Genomic DNA, 25,327 nt, shown 5'->3' with positions numbered 1-25,327 from the left:
CTTTATAAGAATCAAGTTGGACTAAATTGAGTTAGTTTGCCTCCCACTTTGATTTCCAGCTGCTTTATAATAATGCCCAGACTCTGTGGGGCAAGTTGCTGTTGCAAAGATGGTAAGATCAGCCCTACTACAAGCAGCTCATCAGAAAAGGCAGTACCTTGCCCTGTTGGGACCAAAGTGGTGGTTCCAGCTGACCACGAGGCAGAAGACCATTTTCCAGACAGGAAAGAAATGCAAGGAGGTGACCTCCTTGGGGGAAGTGCAGTGGAGGTCTCTGAGTTCCATCCTGACTCACCAAGACTAATGTCCATCTGCTTTCTGCTGCAAAGGAGGACAATGGGAGTCCACACTGTTACATCGGAATCTCTATTTGTTGCTCTTACCTTCTAAGCGAGTTTCATTTGTGACCACCTCTACGCAGATAAATAAAGCTCTGTAAATCACAGGATAATCTAGGGGTGACCTCAGTCCTTTAGTCTTAAAGCAGCTCAGGATTCAAACAAACTATGACAGGCCTCATGCAGAAACATTTAAAGTGATTCTGAACACTAATATAATAAATAATAAAGGAATAAGTAAACTAAGTGTCTGGCGTGTGGCATAACTGACAAAGGACACGATTTAGAATGAAGGCTAGCCTCATGGATATTACCAAAAGCTTTATTCCTGTGAGAATTAGCAAGTCACATTCCCTGTTGTAAATTATTCTCATCTATCTTCACTGTCACTAGAACTTTAGCACAAATAACAAAACCCTGGGCTCTGGGAACTCTTTTAAGTGTAATGATCTGAATCTTGAGTAGAATTTTCAAAAGCACATGAATGAATTAGGTTCTTCATTTTCCTTTTCTAAAACTTACTGAATGAAGAACATAACTTACCAGAGTGCTTTTGAAACTTTTACCTCTGCTATTCCTCCTTCTACAGTATCTAGAGCCACCTGGAAAATGGGAAATGTCTCAAGAGCAGGATGCGTGCCATAGTGTGGCTGTACAAGTCCCAGTCTGGTAGCTAGGTGCTGCGGCAGGACCGCCAAGCGTCTGTCATCTTGTGCAAACAACAAAACTCACGCTGTGTATACACCCGCACCTGTTGCTGAAACGGTCTTCTCAATGAGCAACAACAAAGGCTGTCACGTTTCACATCTGTTATCCAATTCCCCTTTTTCTAAGAAACTGCCACAAAGCAGAGTGGTGACGCACCTGACCAGTCACTGCAACCCTGGGCAGGCACAAAGTGTTCTGGGAAAGCTGATCCAAGTGAGGCAAACAAAGCTGCACTAGCACTGCGGCTGTCCTCCTCTGCCAGCGAGGACTGTATGTTTTAACACGTCCCCATATGCCTGGGCTGGCATGGGATAACTAGCTCTAAGTGTTAACAACACGGAGGGAAAGTGATCAGTCAAGTGGCTCTTCCACCTGCATGTTTTAAAGCAGTACATATGTAAGCTGTCTTTTAAAATAGGCACCTAGTTCAAAAGTTCTGTTAGTCCGAGTGCAGTTCCAATCTGAATGCAAATACAATTTCTGTACGTTCATTATCTTTGCTCTGTGATTTTGGTTTAAGGCTCATGGTAAGGAAAGCAGTCGGAGATGCATCTTGTTCAGATCCCTCTCTCTACACTGAGCGCATCGGGCTCATCAGAACTCGATGGTCAGACGCACACCATTTCTACAGGTTGATGATGTCACTGACAGACTGCTTTTTTTTTTTTTTCCTTTTTGTAAAGGTCAATGGATTGAGGCCCATGCTTAGAGAACCAAAGCTTCTGTGTTTAATACTTGCTGCTAACAGTTTCCAGAAGTACTGTTCTGCACAGATGACTCAGAAAAAACAAAGCACACAGGAAAAAACAACACAGAAAGCAAGTGACAACTGAAGCATTGCTTGGCAAAGAAGTTCTTACCAGGTCTTTCAGTGAAGACATCTGAAGGAAAATGGTCTGCCTTCTTTTGCATTAACTCCCTAACAGGCACCATATGAAATGGTAGCAGCATTAGCAGCATTAAAATTCACCTGGCAGACAGGGGCTTTGGGGGTACCCCCACGTGAAGAAGGTTTATGCTTACGTTGTTGATGGCAGTGAATGCAGACGATCTGGCAGAGTGGCACTATTAATGCGTAGTCCCAGTAAACGCTAATAGGGAAGGAAAAAGTGCAGGAGATTTTTTTTTTTTTTTTACATTCAGGAGTGCTTGTGGTTCCAAGCACCCCAAAAAAGACTTTGCTAAGTTAATAACTACTTTTTAAATTTGTCCAATTAAAGTGCATTAATAGTCAAGTAAAATGCAAAGGAATTAGTTCTCCACAGAAGCTACATCTGACACCAGCCTTTTCATAATCTCCCTCCTTCTTCTCCCCCCGCTCCTCGCTCTTCCCACCCCAACCTCCCCACCTCCACCCCTCCCAGGTTAGAATGATGTTCCAGCTAAGATTAAAATGCCCATGACAGACTTCATGGTGGTCTTGTAGGTGGGTTTCACAACAGGCAGATTCACTTATGTATTCTGGCACACGGGATTTTGAGCAGAAGCATGTAAATCCACTGGGGCTTGAGTTTACAGATTAAACACTGGAAACGGCTCTGAACCCATCTGAGAACAACCTCAACGATTTAGTATTAAAAGCAAGGACCCAAGGCTTCGATAACACGCTATTAAAGGTACATATATATATGAAATTAAAAAATAAAAACAAAAATCCCAGGGTGGATTAAGCATTAGAGAGCACTGCTCTGGGATTGAAGGAGGCATTCTCTGAGGAAACATACTAGCCTGGTTCAGGACTTTTACCTGCTCTTCCACTGAAGCAGAATGCCACACTAAATGAGTAACTGATCTAACGAAAGAGAATGACATTACAGGCCTCTCTTCTGAGGTTGAAATTAGCCATGCTTGTCACGTGATTTATGACCCTCTGAAGGGAGTCACTAGAACTGCAACGATGGAAGGTAGTGTTGAGCCCCTTCTCCAGAACATGTGGAAAAGTGGGCTTTTGTTTTCCATTTGAAAAGGCCCTGTATCCAACTCGCACTTTGCAATATCCTGTTTGTGATGTATATTACTGTATCACTCACTAATCCAGAGGGCCCTTTTTTAGAATAAATACTCTGGAATCAATTATTATTATTATTATTTTTAACAACCACCCTAAGTGAGTTTTGAAAAGTTCATTAGATGATTGATGTGTTACTTAATTTTGAGTTTTACCATCCAGAGGTCCCCTGCAGGGTCCCAATTCATTCCAGTAGTTATGTATTTGAACACCCCTGTGGGCCTGCATCTGAGCCTTGTCTACACATTTGCTCCTTTCCTGTTTTGTTGTTTTAAGACAAAGTGCACTACAGGACATTCGGAAAGTCACTTAATCTGAGGCAAAACAGGAACAGAACCCAAGCTGCCTGACACCTCAACCTCTGAGTTATTCAGAAGCCCTTAGGTTAAACCAGTTCTGTTACACTTATGCCATATTACCAAGTATATGAGAAATAAGCACCATGAATGCTTCCAGTCTTTTCCTGAATGCAATGACTACCTTTTCTCCAGCTCTGAATCTCCGAGGGTTCCATTCATCAGCTGATTTGGAGTCCATTTTAATGTCAAACTATCTGCTGACTGATGAAGGGAGAGATACCCAGGAATTGCCTCCAAGTCATCTTTCTGTTCACAGAAACAACAAACAGAAAACGAAGGTGATTCAAGTGCACGCATGCTTTTTTCTTCTCCTGTTCATCAGCCCTTCGCAATTCTGAGATCTTAATTCCAGCCCTCTCAATGTTGCACACCCCGTCAGCCCAGTAGGTATGGCCATAGTTAGAACATGCCAGACGATTTTTATCTGGTCTAATCACACTTCAACTTCCAGGTCCTGCACAACTCCATCATCCGTGCACTTAGGTCTTCGGTTCAAGAAACCTATTTTTAAATTAATACAGCTTACAATATTTGGCATGACATAGTGATGGAACGCTGAAGTACCCTCCTCAGAGACATGAAGATCCTGAAAGTAAGAACTATCAACCTTGTTCTCAATGTTACATTATTTAAAACTTTTTGGCAATGAGGACGAAGCCTGTTTCACAAATTCAGTAACAAGAATAATACCCAATCAGATGTAAAAATACAAGAGAAAAATGGGAAATTTGGCCCACCCTACGCATCACATATATACTTTGTTTCTCTGATGGCCAGATAACACAGGTTTCTGTAAGTATCAGTGTACTTACTGGCTGGACTAAGACGTTGTTTTTGCCATACAGGAGGTGTGTTCGGGAATTCTGGTGCAAAGACTCTACATACTCTCTTGCTGAAGCAGCAAAGCGATCTTCTGATGTGCTCCCACTTGAATGCCGTTTCCGGATCTAGCATGCACACACACACAGAAACAGTCAAGGCAAATAAAGCAGCATGGGAATGACTGGAATGACAGTCCAGTAAAACAGGAACACAGTTCCGTTCAGACCAATCTCTGTAGAATGCAACTTCTTCTGGAGCCAAGAGGCCTTGCAGAGAAAGGATCTGGACTCTTCCACACCCCATGCTATGGCAGCTCATAATTTCTCGTGAACTACCTGATGAAATCACATCAAAAGCCACAGAATTTGCCCCTGGATCTCAAACTTTCTAAACAGACAGAATATTTGGGTCAAAATGGACTTTTAACATGTGATAAAGGCTCCATTACAGAAGACAAAAAAAAAAGGTTCTTCTCATTCTTCTGGGGTTGCATTTATTTTCAGCATACAGAATCATAGAATGGCTTGCTTTGGAAGGGACCTTGAAGGTCATCTAGTTCCAACACCCACTAGATCAGGTTGCTCAGGGCCTCGTCCAACCTGGTCTTGAGCACCTCCATGGATGGGGCATCCACACCTCTCTGGGCAACCTGTACCAGTGCCTCTCCACCCTCTGAGTGAAGAATTTCCTCCAGACATCTAATATAAATCTCCCCTCTTTTAGTTTAAGACCATTCACCCTTGTCCTGTCATTATCTGCCCGAGCAAAATATTGTTCTTAATCTTTTTTATAAGCCCCCCACCTGCTGGCTACTCCTCTTCTGATGCCCTGTAACTGAAATAGCTGCATAGTAAATACCTACTCCCAGCGCTGGGCGCTTTGAAGGTGAGTCTTGGCGACCATGAACTCCGTGAATCCGGTGTCGTTGAACAAGTTCATCTGCTGAAGGGTCTGTCCAGTAGTGATCAGCTGTTTTTAGCTTGGTATACTCCAGTGCACATGGTCCAACTAAGAAAAAAGCCCAGGAAAGAAAACTTCTGAGTCTGTTTGCAAACATACGTGGTCTTACCCTGCTGGTCAAGTACCAAAAGTACGATTTTCCTCTCAAGCCAGGTGAATATTAATGATCAGTTAGTGATCCTACAGGATCAGCACATAATATAGACAATATATATAATATCATATCCTATTATCTAGGGCTGTGTAAAAAATATTTCTGTAGGACACAATACGCTGCCAAAGCAGCATTAACAATTCCAATCTGCTAGCAAGCATGCTGTAAAAATACCATTTTCATTCATTGTCTGATCTAACCTCCAATTAATAGGACTGGTCTCCACTGGTCTTGGAGGCAACAAAACATCATCTCCTCTATTGTTCTACTACAGCTAGCCAAACTATGTGCTAGAGATAAAAATCACCTTTTGTAACAGTTATAAAATAAAATGGCTTAAGAAACAGTTTTCTTTAGAATATTAAGAAGTAAGTTTGCAAGAACTTACCTAGGAGAGAAGCAAGTATTGGGCCACAAACAGGATCTGCCAGTAAAGCTTCTTTTTCATAATATTTACTAGGAATAAAAGATTAGAGCCCAGTTAAAACACTGGCTGTTATTTTTAAAAGCTCTTATGTCTCCTTGTAGTATTAGTCCATTGACTTTAAAAATATTACATTATTGCTTAACAAAAAGTAAGCCAAAGAAAGCAAAATAGGTAACGGCAGTCATATACCAGGTCATACTTAAAACATAATAAAAACTCAAACCAAATGCTCATTTCAAGTGTGAATTCAGACAATTAAATTACCTGCATAAAAGGGAAGATTTAAGAGTCTAGAGTTCTAAGAGCTTTACCAAGGTTGAAAATTGAATCCTTTAGTATTAGATCATTTCCCAAACTCTATCAGTAACATTGACTAGGTCTCCGTGGAGCATAAAGGGAGCCTCGAATAATCAGTTCAATAAACCTACCCTCCAGACTTCCATATTTAATAAGATGACCACCATCCCTACTTTTGATCCATATTCTGCCACTCATCATAATCTCAGGCAAGTCACTTCCTCTCAGTATGCTCCTTCTGCCTCATCTATTTTTGACACTGAGCTCAAGAGGCAGGAGCTTGCCTTTTGCTAAATGTGTTTACCCAGTATATTTGATTTGAGGCTTTAGACACCAGTGCAATATGGAGACAAATAACAACTCTCTGTAAGCAATTTTGCCAGTTTTCCACAGAGACCGAGATATCCACACATCCTTAAAACATCTTGTTCATCTGTAAGGAATGTTCTTGAAACACTCTCAGAACAATGAACTACTACAAATAGTAGCTCTTGCAGTGACCCAAAAGTCTTCCCATCACAGCAGGCAAAGCTGACTTTAAAAAAAAAAAAAAAAAAAAAAAAAACAGTCAAAAAATCTAAACACCAAAATATCTCAAAATGTCATTATCTGCCACTCTTCCACTAGATGGGGCTCAAACTCTAAATCATCTCTTCCTCAAGAACAGAGAAGCTGAAGAAATTAAACATGTAGCATTTGAGCAGTTATTTCACGGAATTGCATGAGAACAACCCTTATTCACTGTGAGTGAGGTTCTCAAAATCAGATGCCTACAATTAAGGACATGGCCCTAACCCATCTGCATGAATGGTGAAGCTGGTAAGGGAACACCTACAGTACACGGCAATGAAACTATTGTGACCTAATTCTCTTGTCACATATCAAGTGAATTATGTGGAAGAAAAGGTAAAAAAAATATTGTATCCACGTATCAGCAAATATCCTGACTCACTGGATACAAAATACTTTCATTAACTATGTCTGTGGGACACAGCCAACCCTATCAGTTTCTTCTACACACAGCTCTTGAAATTGTTCTCAGAGGAACGGTTTTCTTTGAACAGCAGAAAGACCTTTCTTCCATTCTCTTTCTTTTTAATGGCCAGATAGATCATGAAAATAAAGCTGATGACAAAGAAAACAATAATGCAAACAAAAAATACTGTCAGAGTAAGTTCCTCTGCCCTAGCACTCTCTCTTGTTCAGACCCTTAGGCGCTGGACAGCCAAGAATGTGTCCCCCTAGTGCAGAAAGACCTACAAGAGCAGCACTGTGAACAAACTGCAATAGTAATTGCAGACTGGGTAGATACACTTTTCTGGGACCAGATATAACTTTAGGGTTCCTACCTTTCTCTTCTCATGGGAAATTGTCCCCAGGGTGCTCCACAATTCTTCTTAATCATTTATGGGAGAATGGGAAGGCACAAAGGGGAGTTCAGAACCATCTCTTGGGAAACCAAAGCTAATGCTGGACAGTAGGAAATGACAGAATAGAGGACTTCCCTTTTCCTCTTAAAGAGTCCCTGTGGATTACATCCATAAAGCATTGATACTCTTCTCTAGTTTTGCAAGGGAAGTTTCACTTCATACAAAGCCCAAATTTTTGAAGAAGGAATTACGATTCAAAAGAACCTTTTTGCAAACTTCTAAGGTTTTACATCATTAACTCCCCCTGTTCTAACCTCATTTCCCTTCTTCCTGATGTGCTAAAATTCCAAAGGGTTACTTTCAATCAAATGTAAGTGAATTAAGCATTCCTGACCTACTAGAATACATTTATTCCACTGAGTCACTGAGGTCTAGGTCCCATTAGAATTTGGGTACCTAATAACTACTGAGGCCTAAGGTGCCTTAGTGAGTAGAAAGGATCAGGGCTTCACATACTTCTGAATGCATTACTCTTTCTGCTAGCATTGTTTAATATTTTGCCAACTTTACTAAAACACCTTTACTAAATTGAAAGTTAGTTTTTTATCTGATTTCTGGAGAGCTGTATGGCTGTTAGCATTTTTGTATGTCTGTAACACTGTCAAGGATTCAAAACAAGTGGTTTTTCTCTAAATGACTGAATGACTTTGTAACTGATTTTCTCCCTACCAGATCTATTCAGTATCAAAGTCTGCAGAAGACTTGATGAAATCAAAGACACCTAAACACATCAGTCTAACAAACCTCTGTGCTTCTGATTCTTTCCTTACCTGCAGTTATCAACAATATACTGCACAATCTTGTCAAGCACTTTCTCAATCAATGCTGTCCGAACCCATATGTGTTTGATGGCCTGAGGTGTCAGTACAGGTGTTTTGCTTGTGGTTGATCCCTGCCTCTTGAGGGGTTCCTGTCCATTGGGCTGACTTTTCCTGCAAAAGGAGATAAAGTAAAAGCTGTCAGAATTCAGACTCTCTTCCCCTCACTGGAAACCTTCCAGTGAAAAGAATGCTGTAGGAACACACACCATGTATCTGACAAATGCATACCTGTATACTAGCTGTGTATATTATGTTAGCACTCACCACTACTGGGGTGTGGAGTCTTAGTCAGTCCCTCATCAGGGATTTTCTGAAAATCATGGCTCTGACTACTGATTCAGGATGCTTCTGGTCCAGGCTATCAATCTGAGATGTCTGTAAGGACTATCTAATTCAAGAAGAGATGCTAAACAACTTCTAAAAAAATCCCCCAAACAGGTCAGTATTGGGTATGTCAGTATTCCCTAACAGAAATATCTTCTTGCTATTGAAGCTTTAGAAAAATCCTTGTTTGAGCTCCTCCAAAACTTCCACGTACTGTAGGCTGAAATCAGCAGGCAGCAAATCTCTTGCAGACCACAGGCCCCAAAAGAATGAAAACACAACAAAATGCAAACTATAACGTAAAGTAAGTCACACTTGAACAGAAATTTGCTTCTTATCAAATAAAGCTTCATACTCATTTGGGAAAGCTACATGGAGGATGGTAGAAAAGATTCTTGTCTCCTGGCTTTCTCTGGTACCTTCAAGCTCAGACTACCCACGAGGGCACAAAGCTGCTTCAGCATGAGATATTCCCACTGAGACCAGGAGCACGGAGTAGGATTTGAGATTAACACAGGCAGAGCTGTTCCAGGGAGCTCCTGCCACACAACTGTCAGGCAGTCCTTGGGCACGGGCCCATCTTTTTATTCTCTGTAAAGCACCAAGTATAGCTAGCTACAGCACAGTCTGTGCTAGTGTCTTGGCAGTGAGATCCTCTCTCCTACCACCTACAGAATGACAACAAGACAACTAAGAGATAAGCAACATCAAACCGAGAAACCAGAACTAAAGCAAATGAGCATCCAAAGCCAGCTGGGAGCTTGCTTGCAGCCAAGCCCCCTGCTTGTTCCTACAGCATAAGGCAGCACTGCAACAGGCCCACTGCAGAAACGGGGAGTTCAATGCTGTCTTTTGGTGACAGGATGGCAAGCTGGTTATACAAAGCAGAATCACTTCCCAAGCTCGGCTGTAATCAAGAATGTGGGCACTGCTCAGTAAATTGGCCTCTGAACCACACGGGAGGTTGTCACCCCTTCCTGTGGAGTTACCTGCTGCCCAGCAAACCTATCTGAGGCCAGCCCAGGGGCTGGTTGTGCCTCAGGCATGCTGTGGGGAAGTGTTCTGCCGCAGGAACAGGATGGTTCTGTCTTCTGTAGATCTCATGTGCTATGCTTCCTGCCATACCACTGCACAGCTTCACATGGTGGGAATGCAATTTCCAAGGAGCAACAATAGTTGGGCATGGTTTTGGGCGAAGTCCATAGTTCTTTGCATTTACACAGCCCCTAGCAGCTTTTCCAGTAAGTCTGTTCTCAGTTAAAACAGCTTTTCCAATGAGTCTGTTCTATCAGTTCCTCTTGCCACCCACATCCCTTCCCACTAACAGTCCAAACTGGTCCATCAAACCCTGGCTGTGAGCGCTCTGTCAAATCACCAGTTATTATTAACTTTTGTTGTTTTGTGTGGGCTGGACACCCTGATCCTCTACACTACAAGAAACCATACAAAACACCAAGGACCCAGTTCCCAAGCTCTGTCTCTTCACTAACTATCAGCTCGATGAAACAAAAATATTTGTCTTACAGTTGCAGACACTAAAGAGTCAAAGCTACAACAAATTTGGCTAATAAAAAACTCTCTGCATGAACCAACAAGTCTGTAACCTCCCCAGGCTGCATACACATTGCAGGAATTTTGCTGGTAAACAGACATCAGCCTCACCTGCTTTCCACCTGCTGTTGCAGTTCCTGCACTTTCTTGCATATGTCTCCTGCTACTGCGTACGTCTTGCCAACTTTGGTGAACAGCGCAGCCACCTTGTCAGTCCGCAGGAAGCCAGCAGCCCTGCGCTTCAGCATGTGCAGGAGACATGCTTCCACAACACCTGCAAGAAAGGGAAGGAGATAAATTCATGGGTACTCCTGTCCTTCAGTCTTCTGTTTGCTGATTGCCGTCTGCTAATCTGTTAGCCGTCTGCTAACACCCACTGGTCAGGTGTGGAGACAAAGGAACAGGGAGGTGCAGAGAGAGAAAGACAGACTAGATCTCAAAATCAGATGATGCAAGTGTGTACCTCATCTGCAACAATAAGCACCTTCTAAGTTACAGGCAGTGGAAGAATTCCTGATTCTACTGAAAATGAACCCTGAAAACTAATCCAAGTCCCAGGCAAGACTAAATGGCACGTGGAAACACCACCTGCATGTAGCTAGCCCAGAAGCTCCAGCAGCTGAAGGAGTACAGGATGTGTCCGTGTTGGGCAGCATTCGTAGAGGTGTCCCCTTGATTTTCAGCACCGCTACCCTACTGCTTCACTTTGCAAGACTGAGCAACTACCTGCTGAATGAGTACATAAATAAGAGAAGCATTTATGAGGTATTAATAACTTCACATTTTGTGTCTTATAACTCTGGGAAAAAAATAAAAAAATAAAAATCTCTAATTGGCTTCCTGCTAACACATCCTTACTACACAAATTAACCTAATGCGTGTTCTGAAAACACAACCATTTGCTCTTAAAGTGCTGAAAACAGCACTAGAAAAGCACTTGGGAAATGCATCATGGGATAACAATGACACTATTTTGCTTTCAGCTTTGAAGGCAGATATGTCTTTAAGCTAAGCAGCACTGGATAAATCTCACAGAAGGCAAACTTTCCATGGGAATCCCTAATTTGCTGTGGAAGAGCCAGTAGAATTAAATACTGATGGTTTGTGGATTTTAGATTGTTCATCTTAATACATATTTTTTTCAAGATACAACTAATTTGATATAGCAAAGCCAAGTCTTCTAATTGTACACCCTGAATTGTTGCAGCCGGCCCCGAGCTACTCTGCAGTACCTGTCCCAGCATTTCTTACTGCCGTTAGCGAGAGGCTCCGGGCTGAGGCTGAACCCCGAGAAGTCCTGGCCCAGGAGAAGCAACAACCAAAAACCCACTGGGAATTGGTGCGGCAACAAAGCAACAGCGCAAATGGTCTCAGCTTCTGCAGAGCCCCGCTCTGCATCTCGTGGGAAACACACGGGGACTGCATTTCACAAGGCTACTGAGCAGCCAGCCCGACCCTGCTTCCACACGGCTGTCCTGCCCAGCCCAAACTGCTGCCTCAGAAGACAACCACCCCTTTGCTTTTTCACCCCTGCCATGTGCAAAAGCTAAAGAGCAGCGCTATTCCACGAAAGAAAGGCCAGGAGACACAGGCACATCCCTGCCTGACCCCTCTCAGCCTCAGCTTATGCCAGGAAACATCTGCTGCAATCAAAGGACATCCGTAGGTGGCAGAGGCAGTGCCTGCTTGCCTGAGCGGGAGCCCAGCGCTGACGCCATCCCTGCAAGCAAGGCTGCTCCTGCTCGGACGGAGAGGGAGCATCTGTGCATCTCGTACAGAAGCAGCAGCGGGGGCGAGCGAGTTTGGCTGCCCACAGGTTGTGCGAGGCCAGGCAGAGCGGCACGGGAAGAACAAAGAGCGATGACAGCACGGGGATGTTTTCACAGCACAGCCCTAGATCCTGTCTAGCAACCATCACAGACTCTTAACTCAGCTACTGTTTTGCTCTGTCTTTCAATTAGAAATGAAGAAAATGTAAAAAGAAAAGCAGCTTTCCGGATGCCTGAAGCAATGCACTAATAATTGGTACCAAATCTTAAATGAAGCAACCTGCCTGTAAAAATAACTGCAAAGCAGTGCATTGCTGTTACTTAGGAAACAGGCTCTCTTCCCACCTTCGCTGTATTTTTTTTTCTTTCTTTAAAACAATAAAATATTGATGAAGCAAATTTAGTGAAAAGCATAGCAGGCACAGCTTTAATTATTAACAACACTGCAGCTGCCATGGAGGGCATTTCCACAGCGACTGCCCCTAAAGCTCCAATATTTAATTATTCCATTGTGACATTTCTCACCACAAGGACTTGGCGTAACATCCGTACCTGACGGACTGTAACACACACGTAGTGGCTATTTGCAAGGGGAGAGACACTGGAATTCACTCCTGGATTGCCTCAAAATATATGTTCCACGGGATGAGAGATTAATGCAGCACGTCCAGCTTTATGTGTAAGCTACCCTGAGACCTGGATTTAGGTTTTAGTCCCAGCTGTAACTTGTGTGACCACTTGTGTGTCACTTCATTCGCCTCTACTTTGCCACTGGACTGAGGCTAACGCTACTATCTCTCTTCAACTTTTCTCTCGGAGCTCCTCTGTGCAAAGAAATTATTGCAGAACAGCTAATTGAATTTAATTTCACACCAGACCTAATGTGCATTGGGTTTCCAACACAGGGGCTTTTATCCCGCTAAGGACAGAGGTGTTAGAAGGAGAGAGGCAGAGGCAGGAGATGTTAGATGCGTTCCTATTCCAACACCTGGAGGAACAGGTGACGGATGTCACCTCTTCAGAGCAGGGTAGCAAAAAGGCGCCCGCTAACACAGCAAGCTGCACAAGAGCTTCACAGCACGTCAGGGGACAGCTGCCTGGGAGATTCGGGGCCTTTTTGGCTTCTGCGCGCCCAGCGGCAGATGCTCTCATCCCACTGCACTGCACCTTGTCAGCATCGCCCACAACAGCATGTGTGCACATGCTCCACTTACCTCGTCTCTTTTTTTCCCCCTTTTTAAAAATCAGTCACAAAAACTAGATTTCTGTTTTCTAAACATTGGACTGAATCAGTAAAAGCACACTTTTTACAAGGAAATATATCAGCAATTACAAACTCTTCTTCCTGAAAACCTCCGTGCCTCTCCTTCTCTGTGCAGAAAGGCCTCCACAAGTCCATTGCCCTGCAGTCAGGCTGCTTATTCCTCTTGCATTCTGTTAACCTGCAAGAGAATTAGTTTATTTCTTGACCACCTCTTGGATTTACATCAGTCTTCCACGGCATGCTCTTGACATTCATTTTGTAGGCTTGTGGGAATAGGTGAAAACAAACAGAACTCATTCACCTAGAATATAATATACCCCCTTCCTGTTGTTACGCTGGACGGTGTCAGAAATGACAAATTTTAACTGAAGACACAAAAGGGCATGGTGTGCACAAACACTCCCCTTCCCCACTTCCACAGTGCCTCAGCATACATTTTCAGCCAGCTGAAATTCATGCAGGTTATGTATTACAACCACACTCAGGCACACGTACACCCAACCACCAAGCAATGGAGACAACGTCAAAAATGCACGAAGGAGCTGGGCCAGAGAAATCTTGACAGAACTATTTTGGGAGAAGAAAGCTGGAGGGTTAGGTGAATCAGGTTTCTGCAAGTTTGCTACCTTTCCTTATTTATTAAGGAACCAGAAAAAGGTAATCGTCCTGCAGTTGCAAAGTGCAGAACACAGAGCTTGCTGCCTGCAAATATAACACAAAGAACATTTTAGGGGGTATAGTTAGAACCTTTCCTTCTTTAAAGAAAATGAGCCATTTTTTTCCTTTTTGGAATCTACCAGTCTTGAAAGACATAAAAAGAGATGAAGATTTAGCTGTTTCAGGGGGACCTGGTAAAATCACAAAGACATCAACAGGTAGTTTTGTATACAAACAGGTAGCTTCTACACACACACACAGGCTTTTATTTATTCGTCTGCATGCACACGGGTAAATAACTATTGTAGGCTTTCTAAGCACAGCATAATGCAATCTCCAGCCTGCTTACTGTCGCTGTAGCTACAACAATATGTACAAGCAAAAACTGACTACAGAAAAACACAGCTACCATTATGTGCCCACTGGAGGAGCAGCACTGTGCTTGGAAGAAAATCAACACAGCTCAGGTAATTCTTTTCTATCATTCAGCTGACAGCAGCCATCTAAAAATTCATTAACTTCAGCCAATTTTGAGGAACATCCCCCGCAGTATCCACCGCTGAATTTAATTAAGTGCAGATATGTTATTGATTTACAACAGAAATAATCTCTGTCCCCAACAGCTTTAATGAATGTCGCATTTTTATGACTTCAGCAAGGATACTTCTCGCAGGGTCAGACTGACAACTTCGCTTTTCTCCTTTTTTGCCTCTATCAAAATCTCGACAAGAGTTAATGGACCGTGTAATGAGAGAGCTCTAGGGATGGGTTTGGAAGGGTGGTAAGCAGAGAAAAGGCCTGTGGAAGGATTATTTATGGGATTTATTTAGCAGATGAGATTTTCCTTAGACAGGAAGAAACACCATAGCTAAATGCCTTGTTTTCATGGAAACTGTGTACAGGGAATAGAATTCATGAGGCTCAAGAAAATAAGAACAAGCGAAAAGAGGATGACAAAGAAGCAATAAGATGCTCACGATCTCCAGCTGCTCTTGCTGTACCTAACTCATCACAGATCTGCCCAGCTTGAAACCAATCTCATCCCCAAGTTACAGCATGCCATGTCACTGAGAACTGCGTACAGAGCAGGTGAGACACCCAGAGGTACCGCGTTCTAACCAAGAAGCAAGTGACTGCAGAGGAGATGCCCAAATATGCTCCTTTGTCCAACGGGTGCAGCTTTGTGCATTTTAAAGAAGAGGGAAAAAGAGAATATTACGTGTGCTTAAGTCTCAATCCCCTTTTAAAAAGAAATCCCGATAAAGAAACAAATTGCTTCATAGAACAGAAGAAAAGCAAGATTACAGTAAGCAAAGTTCAATTAAATATTTTCTTTATAATTACAACCTCAAGATAATGCCTCAGTAGTTATGTGCAACCCCTGCGTTATTACTGGGCATTCCTTCATGTGGACATGCAAAGTTATCTGTGCTGATGTGTCGCTTCCATTCCTGATGTATTCCTCCACCACTCCCTTTTAGCATATATCCATTTTTCATTTCACCACAAGGTTTTGGCAAGTGAAGCTCGCAGCTTCTCTGCAAGTCTGGGACATTTTAACACGCTCTTATTTACAGCAGCCCCATCGCGGTTACACTGGAACAACAGCAGCACTGCTAAGAGAGATTTAGCGAGGCAGTTAGAGGCTCTCTTTCTGCTGTAGCTCTTATTCTAGCTGCTCAGCTGAGCAGTCACGATGCCTGATGTTAGACCGACTGGGAGGGCATAAATATGTTTTTGTATTTCATTTTCATTTCAAGCTGCAAAAGGCAGACTTTTAAAAACACTTTTTATTACTTCTATTAGCATTTACTAAAACATGAATGTAGCAAATCACTCATTTAAGAGGTGCTTTTCACCTGAGCCTCTCCAAAGCCCACCTCAAACTTGAAGCAAGCCTTGCTACACCCTGCCAAGTTCACTGGACATTACAATTTACAAACATCCAAGTCAGATGCAACAACCAGCTCCTCAGCTACTAAGTGCACGAAATAGACGGTCCTCATAGATAATTGAAACATTAGCCTGAAAAGTTCCCCTAGCAAGAGTCAGGCCACAGCCAGCACTTAAGACACATGCACACCCATCCTTCAGGGCGATGTAAATTCTGACTCTCAGGCCTACTCACTTTACCAGTTACTTTACCCGTTACTTGCAGCAAAGGGGTACCTCCATAGCTTGGAGCTCTGTTACCACCTCCCTTGACTGCTGGTGCCATTTCTTCAATACTGACGATTATTTCATTTCCCTCCAGAAGCACAGTGAAAGCAGCAGCTAGTGGGAACTGAGTGTGCACGGCTGCGTGGTTTAACGTTTAAGTCAACCTGGACTAAAGCTACGTGTGCTTGGCTCTACTGCAGACACACCACCTTTGCAATAAACCCCAGGGGAGGCATCTGAACAGACAGCCCTCAGTTCTAAAGATAACTCTGGCTAGGACACCTCAGGGCTGGGATCTGGTGACCATTCCTCTTTAAAATCTTGAGCACTAAGCCTCAAGAACCTCAATACTCTTCAGAAAATGGAAGTGTTTCCATTAACGCTATTACAGGCAAATCGAAATAACTGAGGTTTCTCTAAATAATTGAACATGATCCAATTTGATGGCCCATGACTAACATAAAATGTTTAGCAGAGTGCTGTAAAAAGCATAAGAAATTATATTTCACTTCTCAAGCTAAAAGCACGTGCAGTTTAAAAAATGATTTCACATCAGAGCTAATATTCACTCTTTTCTGCTCTTCTGTAACACTCTGCTCATTACTTATAAGTGGTCACCTTTGTGGCACAATCAAAAAGCTTTCAAATTTGTGTGAAATAGTATTTGCCTCCTGTCAATTATGATAATCTCTGGTACTCTCTTTGGGCTAATGTGTTTATGAAGTGAGGTAGAACCTTTGTAAATTATTTTATAGGCATTATTCATCACTGAAAATGTTCCATTTGTTTTCCAAATAGGAATAGAAATAGAGGAAAGTGCATATTTTGTTTACAAGAGACCTGCATTTCCATAGCTGATTAACTGCACTTTTAAAAATACCAATGCCAAGGACAGAAAGCTAAAAGAATTAAAATAATAAAACGTCCATTTGGACAATGGTTTTTTACATCTGTTTCTACGTAACATCTCTGCAAGCTAGGAAAAAAAGAAAGAGAGGCAACAGATTTCTTATTTTTTTGTCAGACCCCAGGAATATGGTGCTATTTAGAAGCCTTGAGGCAATTTCCTATAAACCCCAAAGCATAAAGCATCTGTTCCTAATGGAACTGATTTTCAGAGGAACTGCAAACCTGCAACTCCAACTGAACTGGCTGGGAACAGCTTGTTGTGCAGACAGACACACAGGACAGTTCAAAAATGAGGTCCAGGCAAGCTCCAAATCAATTTCCTGTTCCGTTCATGGAACATCTGTTAATAATTTGTTGCCATGCTTTAAAGAGGAGGCAGAGAAAGGGTTTCTATCAGGGATTTATTTCTCACCTTACAAATGAACAAAGAAGGGTTTCCCACATCGCTACCTTCCATGGTTTTACTGCAAGTTTGTGGATAGTTTATATTCTTCTGAAAGCTTTATTATCTTGAAGCATATCACTGGATAAGAATTTCTGCATAAGAACTTATTTAAGAATACATTTCTATTCCTCAGTTGATTATATTTTCCTGTCATAACCTTTAATCCAGTCCTGTAAATTAGGGCCATGAAGGGAAAATATTTCTTACTCATGATTTTTCATTACTCGGGGCAGGCAATCATGACGCTTGGTGACTCTGATAATTGCTCGGATTTCAGGTCCTGAACGAGAAAAAACAGAACACAAGCTCCAGCATCATAGAGTCATTGGTTCCTAATTAGATCTTCTCTTTCAAACACAATTAACTTTGTGCAAAATGGGATAACAAGTCATCATAAAACTAATGAAGAAAACAGTCCCACAACTAACTGCATTTTTGTTGTTAACCCTTACGCACGTTACCAGCTTGGACTCCTCACTAGCACCGCCAGGCACCCCGCAGCTCAGGCACGCTGCTGACCCCGAGCTACCCCAGGCTCCTGGCCTGGAGCAGTCACCAGCCGCAGTCATGTTCAAAGGCTTCCCGGTCTGCCTTTGCCAGCTTTCACAGAGACATTCTGCGGGATTTCAATTAAAACTATTTGATTGCATTCCTGCAAACATTTGCAGACCCTGAAACTTAAGCACTTAAGCAATCTCAGCCTAAGCATCTGGTGGTGTGCTCCAGAAAATGCAGCCACACAGCTGCTCCTGCAGTCTGCCAGCTCCAAAAGGAATGGGATACTAACCTCCAAACTGAGCTGACACCTAATTAAAGCTGGGAAGTAACTGTTAAAGGTTTGATAAAAAGTCTCTCTGAAATAAAAGTGAGATGACTTCGTGTCTCACAGCTGCCAGCCCACCACACAGGCACCAAGGCACAGAGCACACAATGGACTGACTGGGAACACTGGGGGATGCGCCTAACGTGCACACCAGTTAAAAAAGGTGTGTTTGTATTGCTCTACCCGAAGGGGAGTACTAACACCAGCCAACAAGTACTTCACCGAAGAGCCTATTTTCATTCTCTTCAGCCTGGAGCCCAGCTCCGATGTAACACAACCCGCCCAGAATCAAAAACAGGTCTTCTAATCCTGCTGCACTGAAGCATACACAGGGAACCTGAACGAGCTACTGCCCATCTCAGAGAAGAATGTGAGAAATTATACTGAGAAGTACAATAAGATTTACTGATCGGCTGGGTGTTACACTATGGACCTGGAGGTCACCCCCAGAGTAAAACAGCCTCTCGCTGCAGTGCCCTGAACAGAGCTTGCTCTGTGCATCTCCTACTCCATCATCACCCAGGCAGAAGAGTAGAAATTTGGCTGCTACAAAAATAAATACATAAATTACACTTAATACTCATAATGCTCTAAGAAGGAATACCATCAGGAATGCGGGGGCCACTTTTGGAAGCCATGCAGTGGTATTACACTGCCTGCTGTGGCTCCAGGGTCAACTAGACACACGACAAGCACAGCCACTAGGGATGTGAGTGCTGCAGCTGTCACCTCTCCTGCAGCGTGAGGAGCTCCAAAGGAAAGTGGGCACCAAGCACCGCGGGAGAAAAGGAACGGAGAGCGGCAGTGACCTTGTGATAAGCCTGTCCAGTCCCCAGCACAGCTCCTGTGCAAACCCCAAAAGGTCCCAGATGAGGTCTGGTGGATGGCAGGGGAGCCCCTCCACCTCCTCACGTCTCAGAGGCTCATGCGATGCAAATGTGCAATCCTCAAAGAGGGTTTGAAGGAAGCCTCAGCACAGCATTAAGTACCGCTCCACAGCTCAAAATCAGAACTGGCCTTTGCAATTCAACCGCATGGGGATTCTGCACTTTTTAATTAATGGGTTTAATTACTGGTAGCAGAGTTATTATTCAGGCCAAAAAAATGCTTTTCATGCTGCTCATCCCTTCTCTGATTCAATTAAAAATCTCACTGAAAAGCCAAGTCCTGCATGCCTCACAGTGACCACGTTACCTTTTCTACTCGTGTGCACTGCTAACGTCCCTCCACAGCGCAGCAGCTACATTCACTGGGACACGCAGGTAGCTGGATTTACACCTACGCAACGCACATGTTGATTCTGGCACATCCCAGCTCTCTATAGTCCACCTGATGTTTATGGCTATTTTTTCACAGTATGAGAATTAAAGATTATTTCACTTAATACACTCAAAATATTTATTCAAAAAGAGTAAACTAGCAAGACTTATTTTAAACAATAAAAGAACACCTTTAAATTATAAAACAGGTAAAGCATAAGTACATTCAATAAACAGTAATTTAATTACGAGTCAATTCAAAGTTCACATCTCCTTTAAAACAAATATGAAGTCAATGTTAAACATTTTGTACAATGCCAGTTTTTGTCAGCATCCTTGCTACACTTCAGTATTAATTACAGCAAGCAGAGCAATACACTTGACTTCACTGAAGAAGTATTGTCTGCTCAGAGTTTGTTTGGAGCTGGAGCAGTTATCAATTTACCTTTAAAAACAAGGCACATTTACTACATTTAATTACTATTATTACAGGAGCAATATTATTTCTGGCTACGTAACCCATTCATAAAGCATCAAGTACGCACGGTGCACATGCATCGCTTTGTTTTCCAGCCGCAGGCTCCCCCCACCCCTTTCTTTTTCCTCCTTCACTGAATACCGCACACAAATGCAGCAGTGTTTGGGCAATCGGGGCAGTTATTGCAGCTCTGCAGACGCAGTAAACAAGCAAAATAGGAAGTGCATTAAACAAACACCAGACTGGTAACAGAGCAGAGGCCAGGGCAATAGATCTCCCTTTATCTACTCGTCAGATAGGTGATTTAGCTGCAAAGCAGCTCGGCTATCACACCGCCGCAGAGCTGGGGCTGCCTTCCTGCACGGGGGGCTTGGCATTCACCCAGGGTGGCCGGGAGCTCGGCCAGGCAGGCGGCGCAGCACCGCGCACAGCGTGCGCCCACACCTCTGTGCTCACTGCAGGCGCAGCAGGGCGCTTCTGCACTGCCCTGCCGCCCAGGGTGCTGATCAGACCTCGGCTCCAGCAGTCACTTTCCAAATTTGTCAAGATCAACAGAGAAAAAGAACAACAGCTGACAGCCGCTCTGCCGAGACCTGTATAGATACTGGCTGCTGCTGTCCCGCTCTTTCCAAGGCTCCAGTTAGACTTACTACAGACATCTCATGCTATTCGCAGAGGTCACAGCATGCTGGACTACAGAAGGAATTTAAGGTAAATACTGGAACTAAATATTGGGACTGATTCATAACAACAAGAAAATAGCAATATTTGAAAATAATGCAATCTTCAGGCAGAGGGTGAAGATTTCCCAATGAGTTAGATATCTATCTCAACCAGTTTAAATGAAATTGAGTTGATCTTCAAATCTCTTATTTCTAGCTTCTGGAAAGCCTTCTGTACATTTTTTCTTTGTGAGTTTATTTATTTATAAGAGGAGAAAAAGAGGAAAAAGAACATATATTAAAAGCTGAGCTAATGACTTATCTTGACTGGACACAGTAGAAAAGAGACCACTTGGAGGAAACAGCCCTGTGAGAGTCACATCAGCCACACGCTCTCAAAGAGAGCAAGAACAACATTCAGGCAACCTTGTCTTTGGATTCATCCACAAATAAGACATTCTGTTAGCTGTATGAAACTGATTTAAACAGATTTCTAATTCTTTGCTTACAGCAGCCTGTTGCTGTCAGATCTAACGACAGGCAACCATGCAGAATAAGACTTAAAGCTGCAGGTAGCTTACAGACAAGCACAGTAAATGCCATATGCTGACCTGGAGAGCCCTGCTTGCCTATTACTGGTAATCACACATCAGATAACTACAGCGACAGATACAAGAACAGCTTCCTTTTTCTTCCCTCTTTCCCTCAGAAATGTAAAAGCTGGGAAGGGCCTGTACTTCAGGTGACAATGCGGCCAGCCACAAATCCTTTAGGGCAGCTTGTGCAGGGAAGGGTGCGGGAGGAGAGGAGCAGTGTTTTTCCTCTGGCCTGCAGGGACGGCACTCAGCTGAACAAGTCACGGTCCGCACGTAACACGATGTCAGCTGCCATTACCAAGGCAACGGCACCAGATAACCCAAGCTGAAAACATCCACATCCAGTTCCTAACAGAAATGCCTGTCCACAAAAAATACAGAATTTGAAACAGAGCCTGCATCATCTCATTGTGCTTCTGACTGACAACACAGTATGGGTGAAATTCACCCAAGAGCTGCCCACGTTAATGAACAAACAGTAATTTGGGAAGATGGGAAGTGCAAGTTGTTTTATCCTCTCACACAGGGCAGTTGCTGAAAGCTTGAGCAAAACAGGCACAACAGCACCCGACCATTCCCTACGTACGCAGGCTCCTTCATCAGGGGGAAATTTGTTCAACATCCCTGCCCAAGCTGAGAACTGGTCAAAAAAGCTTATGCAAAGCCCATTTCAATATGCACAAATCCACAGAACCACCATCTAAAATCCCCATTTGTGCTCATTTGTGCTAAACATCCATGACAGCTACTGGGAATTCTGCTTGAGCAAGGTGCTCAAGCCTTATCTGTACAAATCTCCGCACGTGCTGTACATCACGCACGGCAGCGTGGTTACTCGGCAGCCAGCGTGGTTTCCCCTTGCCAAAACACAAGCAGTTGCTGTAACAGCAGCGTATCTGGAGCAGTCGAGCAATAAACCATTGATTTAGCTCGCTCTGCAGCTGCACTGCTTCTGAGACACAGATTGAGCCCCTGCCTCCAAATGTATAAAAAAGGCCTGAAAATGAAGATCTGTGCAAGGCCATCTGATCCCCAGCTGCCCTCACAAGACCGAGGCATACCTGCTGCAGAGGGATTAAAGGATTTCCTGTCCTGACAAAGCCATGTGTACTGTAACAAAGACAGACCTAAGGACACGGGAAAAGTGGCAAGCAGTATTTAAGTCCTAGTGGTACCTTTAGCCATTTAGGATCTAGGAGAGCTTGGAATTTTTCAGGTACTGGTGCAAACAGGCCCTGAAAATCAACTACACCCTGTATTTAAGTGGCTCTTGCCAAACTCAGCCTTGCAGAGAGTAAAATGATTCACAAGAACTCTATATTTATAACAAAGATTCACTGAAAATGACTCATGTACTGAGCCAATCTAATTTTAAACAAAGGGAAAAACCTCCTGAAGCACACTAAACTGGAATGGGGGAAGAGAACTGCACACACAAAGAACCCCAGCCAGGAGCAGTTGGCCAAACCTACTGGAAACAGCCTCTCCATTCAATTAGCCGAAGTGACGGCGGCTGATTCAGCTTCACCCATTTCTGTTTTAAAGTTAATTAAGTCATATGTTCAAAGTGCAACTCTTCTGCAGGTTGGAATACTTCCTTAGGACAGGTAGGACTGCTAGGCAATAATAAGGCAGCTGATGGAGAGATCTAAGTTCTTCAGACCTTACCACATTCAGAACGCAAACCCAAATGGAGTCTCGGCAGGAGAGAGAAGTATTAAGATCTTACAGCATGCCTAATTTTGGACAACCAGATTCTAACAGAAATAGCTGCCACCCCACTACCCCTTACATCAGCATTGCAGCACATCTTACAGGATGTAATTTCAAAGAGAGAACAGACACAGCACTAAGAGCAATCCAGAACAAATAGGCAGCCCGCAGCAAGGACACCGAACAAGGGTTTCTTCATCTGCTCCTGTCTCAGGACCACTTCCCTGAGTTACTCCTTCTCCTCTCTATAATATAAACACACAGTAGATTATAGGAAAATACATAACACAATGACAAATGCAAAACACCGTACATGCAGAGCACATATGTGACAAAGAATACGGTAATTCACATAGTAAATCTGGGATTTCTTGTTTCAATCAGAATTGATACAAGTGCCTATTTATGCCAAGTTCTTCATGCATCCAGGAAAGCCCTGAGCAAGTGTGAAATACTGATGAACAGTATCAACAGGAAAAGGTCACTATTCTCAGAATTCTGTGTTCAGCAGCGTGTCAATACTTATTGCTCTGAACAGTCCATGTATCTTCAAAGCCAAATCTAACTTCCACTCTTCTTAAGCTCTCCACTGCCACTAACATAGAACTGGGTATGTTTGGCTGCCAATGCTCCGTTCTGTGAAACCCAGAAGTGTTCAGGTGATGGCTGTTCTCCAATTCTTCCTAAGCATTGCTCTGAGTTCGGTCATTGATTTGAAGCACGAAGAGAAAGCAGCCAAGAGTTCACAGACGAACATGCCTCTAGAACTGTTCATAGCTTTAATTCTCAGTGATAGCTTTTTGTGGTATTTTTCCACACACTGAAATCAGATCAATAGTGTTAAATTTTTATTGTCCCCAGTGAATAATGGGCTGGATTACAGAAGTGTTGGACCAACATTCAACGGTTCCTTTTCAGGCACCTGAACGAAGTGACTAAGTCTCCAAAGGAGTACTTGGTATGAACTCCTGGGAGCTGGCCTCTACTGAGAATCCTGCATCGGACCATCCTTCATCCACCAGCCCACACAGGGTCTGCTTCACTTCATCAACACAATCCACACACACACAAATCAGTCTGCAGGAACCAGGAGAACAACAGCCAAGTTTTGTAATTTATTCAGCCTTTGATCTTTTCACAGAGAGCTCTGGAATACCAGCAGTCTTTGATGGATGTGATATTATCTCCGAAGAAGTTTTATTTTCTTGTTAATTCTTGGTAAGTTCCAAAACACAGCCATGAAAAAAAGTCACCAGCACAATGGCTCAGTGATTACATTTTAAAAATATACAAGAATATCCATAGTGACAAAGCCTAGACCCTCAACCTCTCAAATGCACCACTTTTGTAATGTAGCATTCAGGTGACAGTGGACAGAAGTGTTGTGAAGATCTAAAACATGTCAATTACCCAGTGTGGTGATGCTGGCTAGAAATGTCACTGCAGATCACACAGATTTCTATTGCTGTTCTTCTTTTAAAAGAGGGCAACAGCTCTTTCAATGACTTTCAGGCATGGATTCTGCCACCTTTACTCAAAATGAGACACTTTATTCTTCAAATACATTGACAAAACTTACAGAACAATGTGCCTTCACCTGGAAGGTAGCTACCAGACTTTAACCCATGACTGTGAAAACTTCATCTTTTCCAAATTATTCTCTGGGTTGCATCTTAATAGTCACTTATCTCCAAATACATACTTTTAACCTATTAATGCTTCCTAGTAAATCACCTTGCTGTTTTGGCTTGGCACTGGTTTTGGATAATGCCATTTTAAAAAGTTGCTTTCTTATTTGTAATGTACACATGGATGTAGCAAATGTAAAGGGAAGCGGCATGGGCCTGAGCTCCATGTTTTCCTAATATTGAAATCCTTGTATTTACCCCCGTCAGCAGAATAAATGTATTTCTATAAGAAATGTAAGACTACGCAGTGTTAGTTTTTCTGTGTGCCATTTACCACATAAGGCGATGATATGACTGCTGTCTTCATGTACAAATTTCCTGGTGACTGCTTCTTCCATGATCTGCTTTACCTAAAAGAGAAAAGGAAAAAGAAGTGATTGTAAGATCCCAACGTAAACAAGCACAGCACTTGGGAGTTTCAGTTTGTTTCAACCTTTGCTTGCCTTTTCCCCACCACCAGAAGACCGATAACTCATGTAAGTTACTATTTGCAGGGAAGATAAAAGCATTTAAAAATGGGAACAGAAGGACAAAACTCAGAACCTTTTTGTGTGATGGGGTACACCAGTGGGAGAACAAGGACAAGTCTGTTTGGAGCAGACCTCTCGAGAAGACTGAATTACTTCAGGGCACCCAGAACGCCCTCAGCAGAAGTTCCAAAGGACTAGCAAGGCTTTTTATATGACGTGTCCTTGGCCTTCCTGT

General features: G+C 43.0%; 1 protein-coding gene and 1 long non-coding RNA gene across 10 annotated transcripts in view; one reads left to right on the top strand and one right to left on the bottom strand.

The window, feature by feature from the left end:
• SGSM2 (small G protein signaling modulator 2) overlaps positions 1-25,327 on the bottom strand; it is a 49,004-nt gene that overhangs the window by 17,932 nt on the left and 5,745 nt on the right. For 4 of the 6 annotated variants that reach the window (XM_035343066.1, XM_035343069.1, XM_035343068.1 and 1 more), the window contains exons 2-10: positions 24,897-24,972; positions 10,311-10,473; positions 8,274-8,435; positions 5,738-5,805; positions 5,098-5,243; positions 4,226-4,360; positions 3,535-3,659; positions 2,070-2,137; positions 158-321 (exon numbers count right to left, since the gene is read on the bottom strand). In XM_035343066.1, the coding sequence (XP_035198957.1) occupies positions 158-321; positions 2,070-2,137; positions 3,535-3,659; positions 4,226-4,360; positions 5,098-5,243; positions 5,738-5,805; positions 8,274-8,435; positions 10,311-10,473; positions 24,897-24,972 (1,107 nt within the window). The remainder of the gene's footprint in view (positions 1-157; positions 322-2,069; positions 2,138-3,534; positions 3,660-4,225; positions 4,361-5,097; positions 5,244-5,737; positions 5,806-8,273; positions 8,436-10,310; positions 10,474-24,896; positions 24,973-25,327) is intronic. The other 2 variants (XM_035343067.1, XM_035343071.1) reach the window with 1 other exon arrangement.
• Positions 14,290-23,480, top strand: LOC118176223. Of its 4 annotated transcripts, XR_004755303.1 has the most exons (4): positions 14,290-14,356; positions 14,792-14,978; positions 21,137-21,217; positions 23,319-23,480. It is a non-coding gene; the product is annotated as an uncharacterized LOC118176223 (long non-coding RNA). The 4 variants fall into 4 exon arrangements; XR_004755302.1 differs by lacking the exon at positions 23,319-23,480 and having other exon boundaries at positions 21,140-21,573; XR_004755301.1 differs by lacking the exon at positions 23,319-23,480 and having other exon boundaries at positions 21,137-21,573.

Source organism: Oxyura jamaicensis, chromosome 19 (assembly GCF_011077185.1).
Source record: "Oxyura jamaicensis isolate SHBP4307 breed ruddy duck chromosome 19, BPBGC_Ojam_1.0, whole genome shotgun sequence".
Taxonomy (NCBI): Eukaryota; Metazoa; Chordata; class Aves; order Anseriformes; family Anatidae; genus Oxyura; species Oxyura jamaicensis.
Note: the sequence above shows the minus strand (reverse complement) of the source record. Positions and strands in the feature narration are given on the sequence as shown.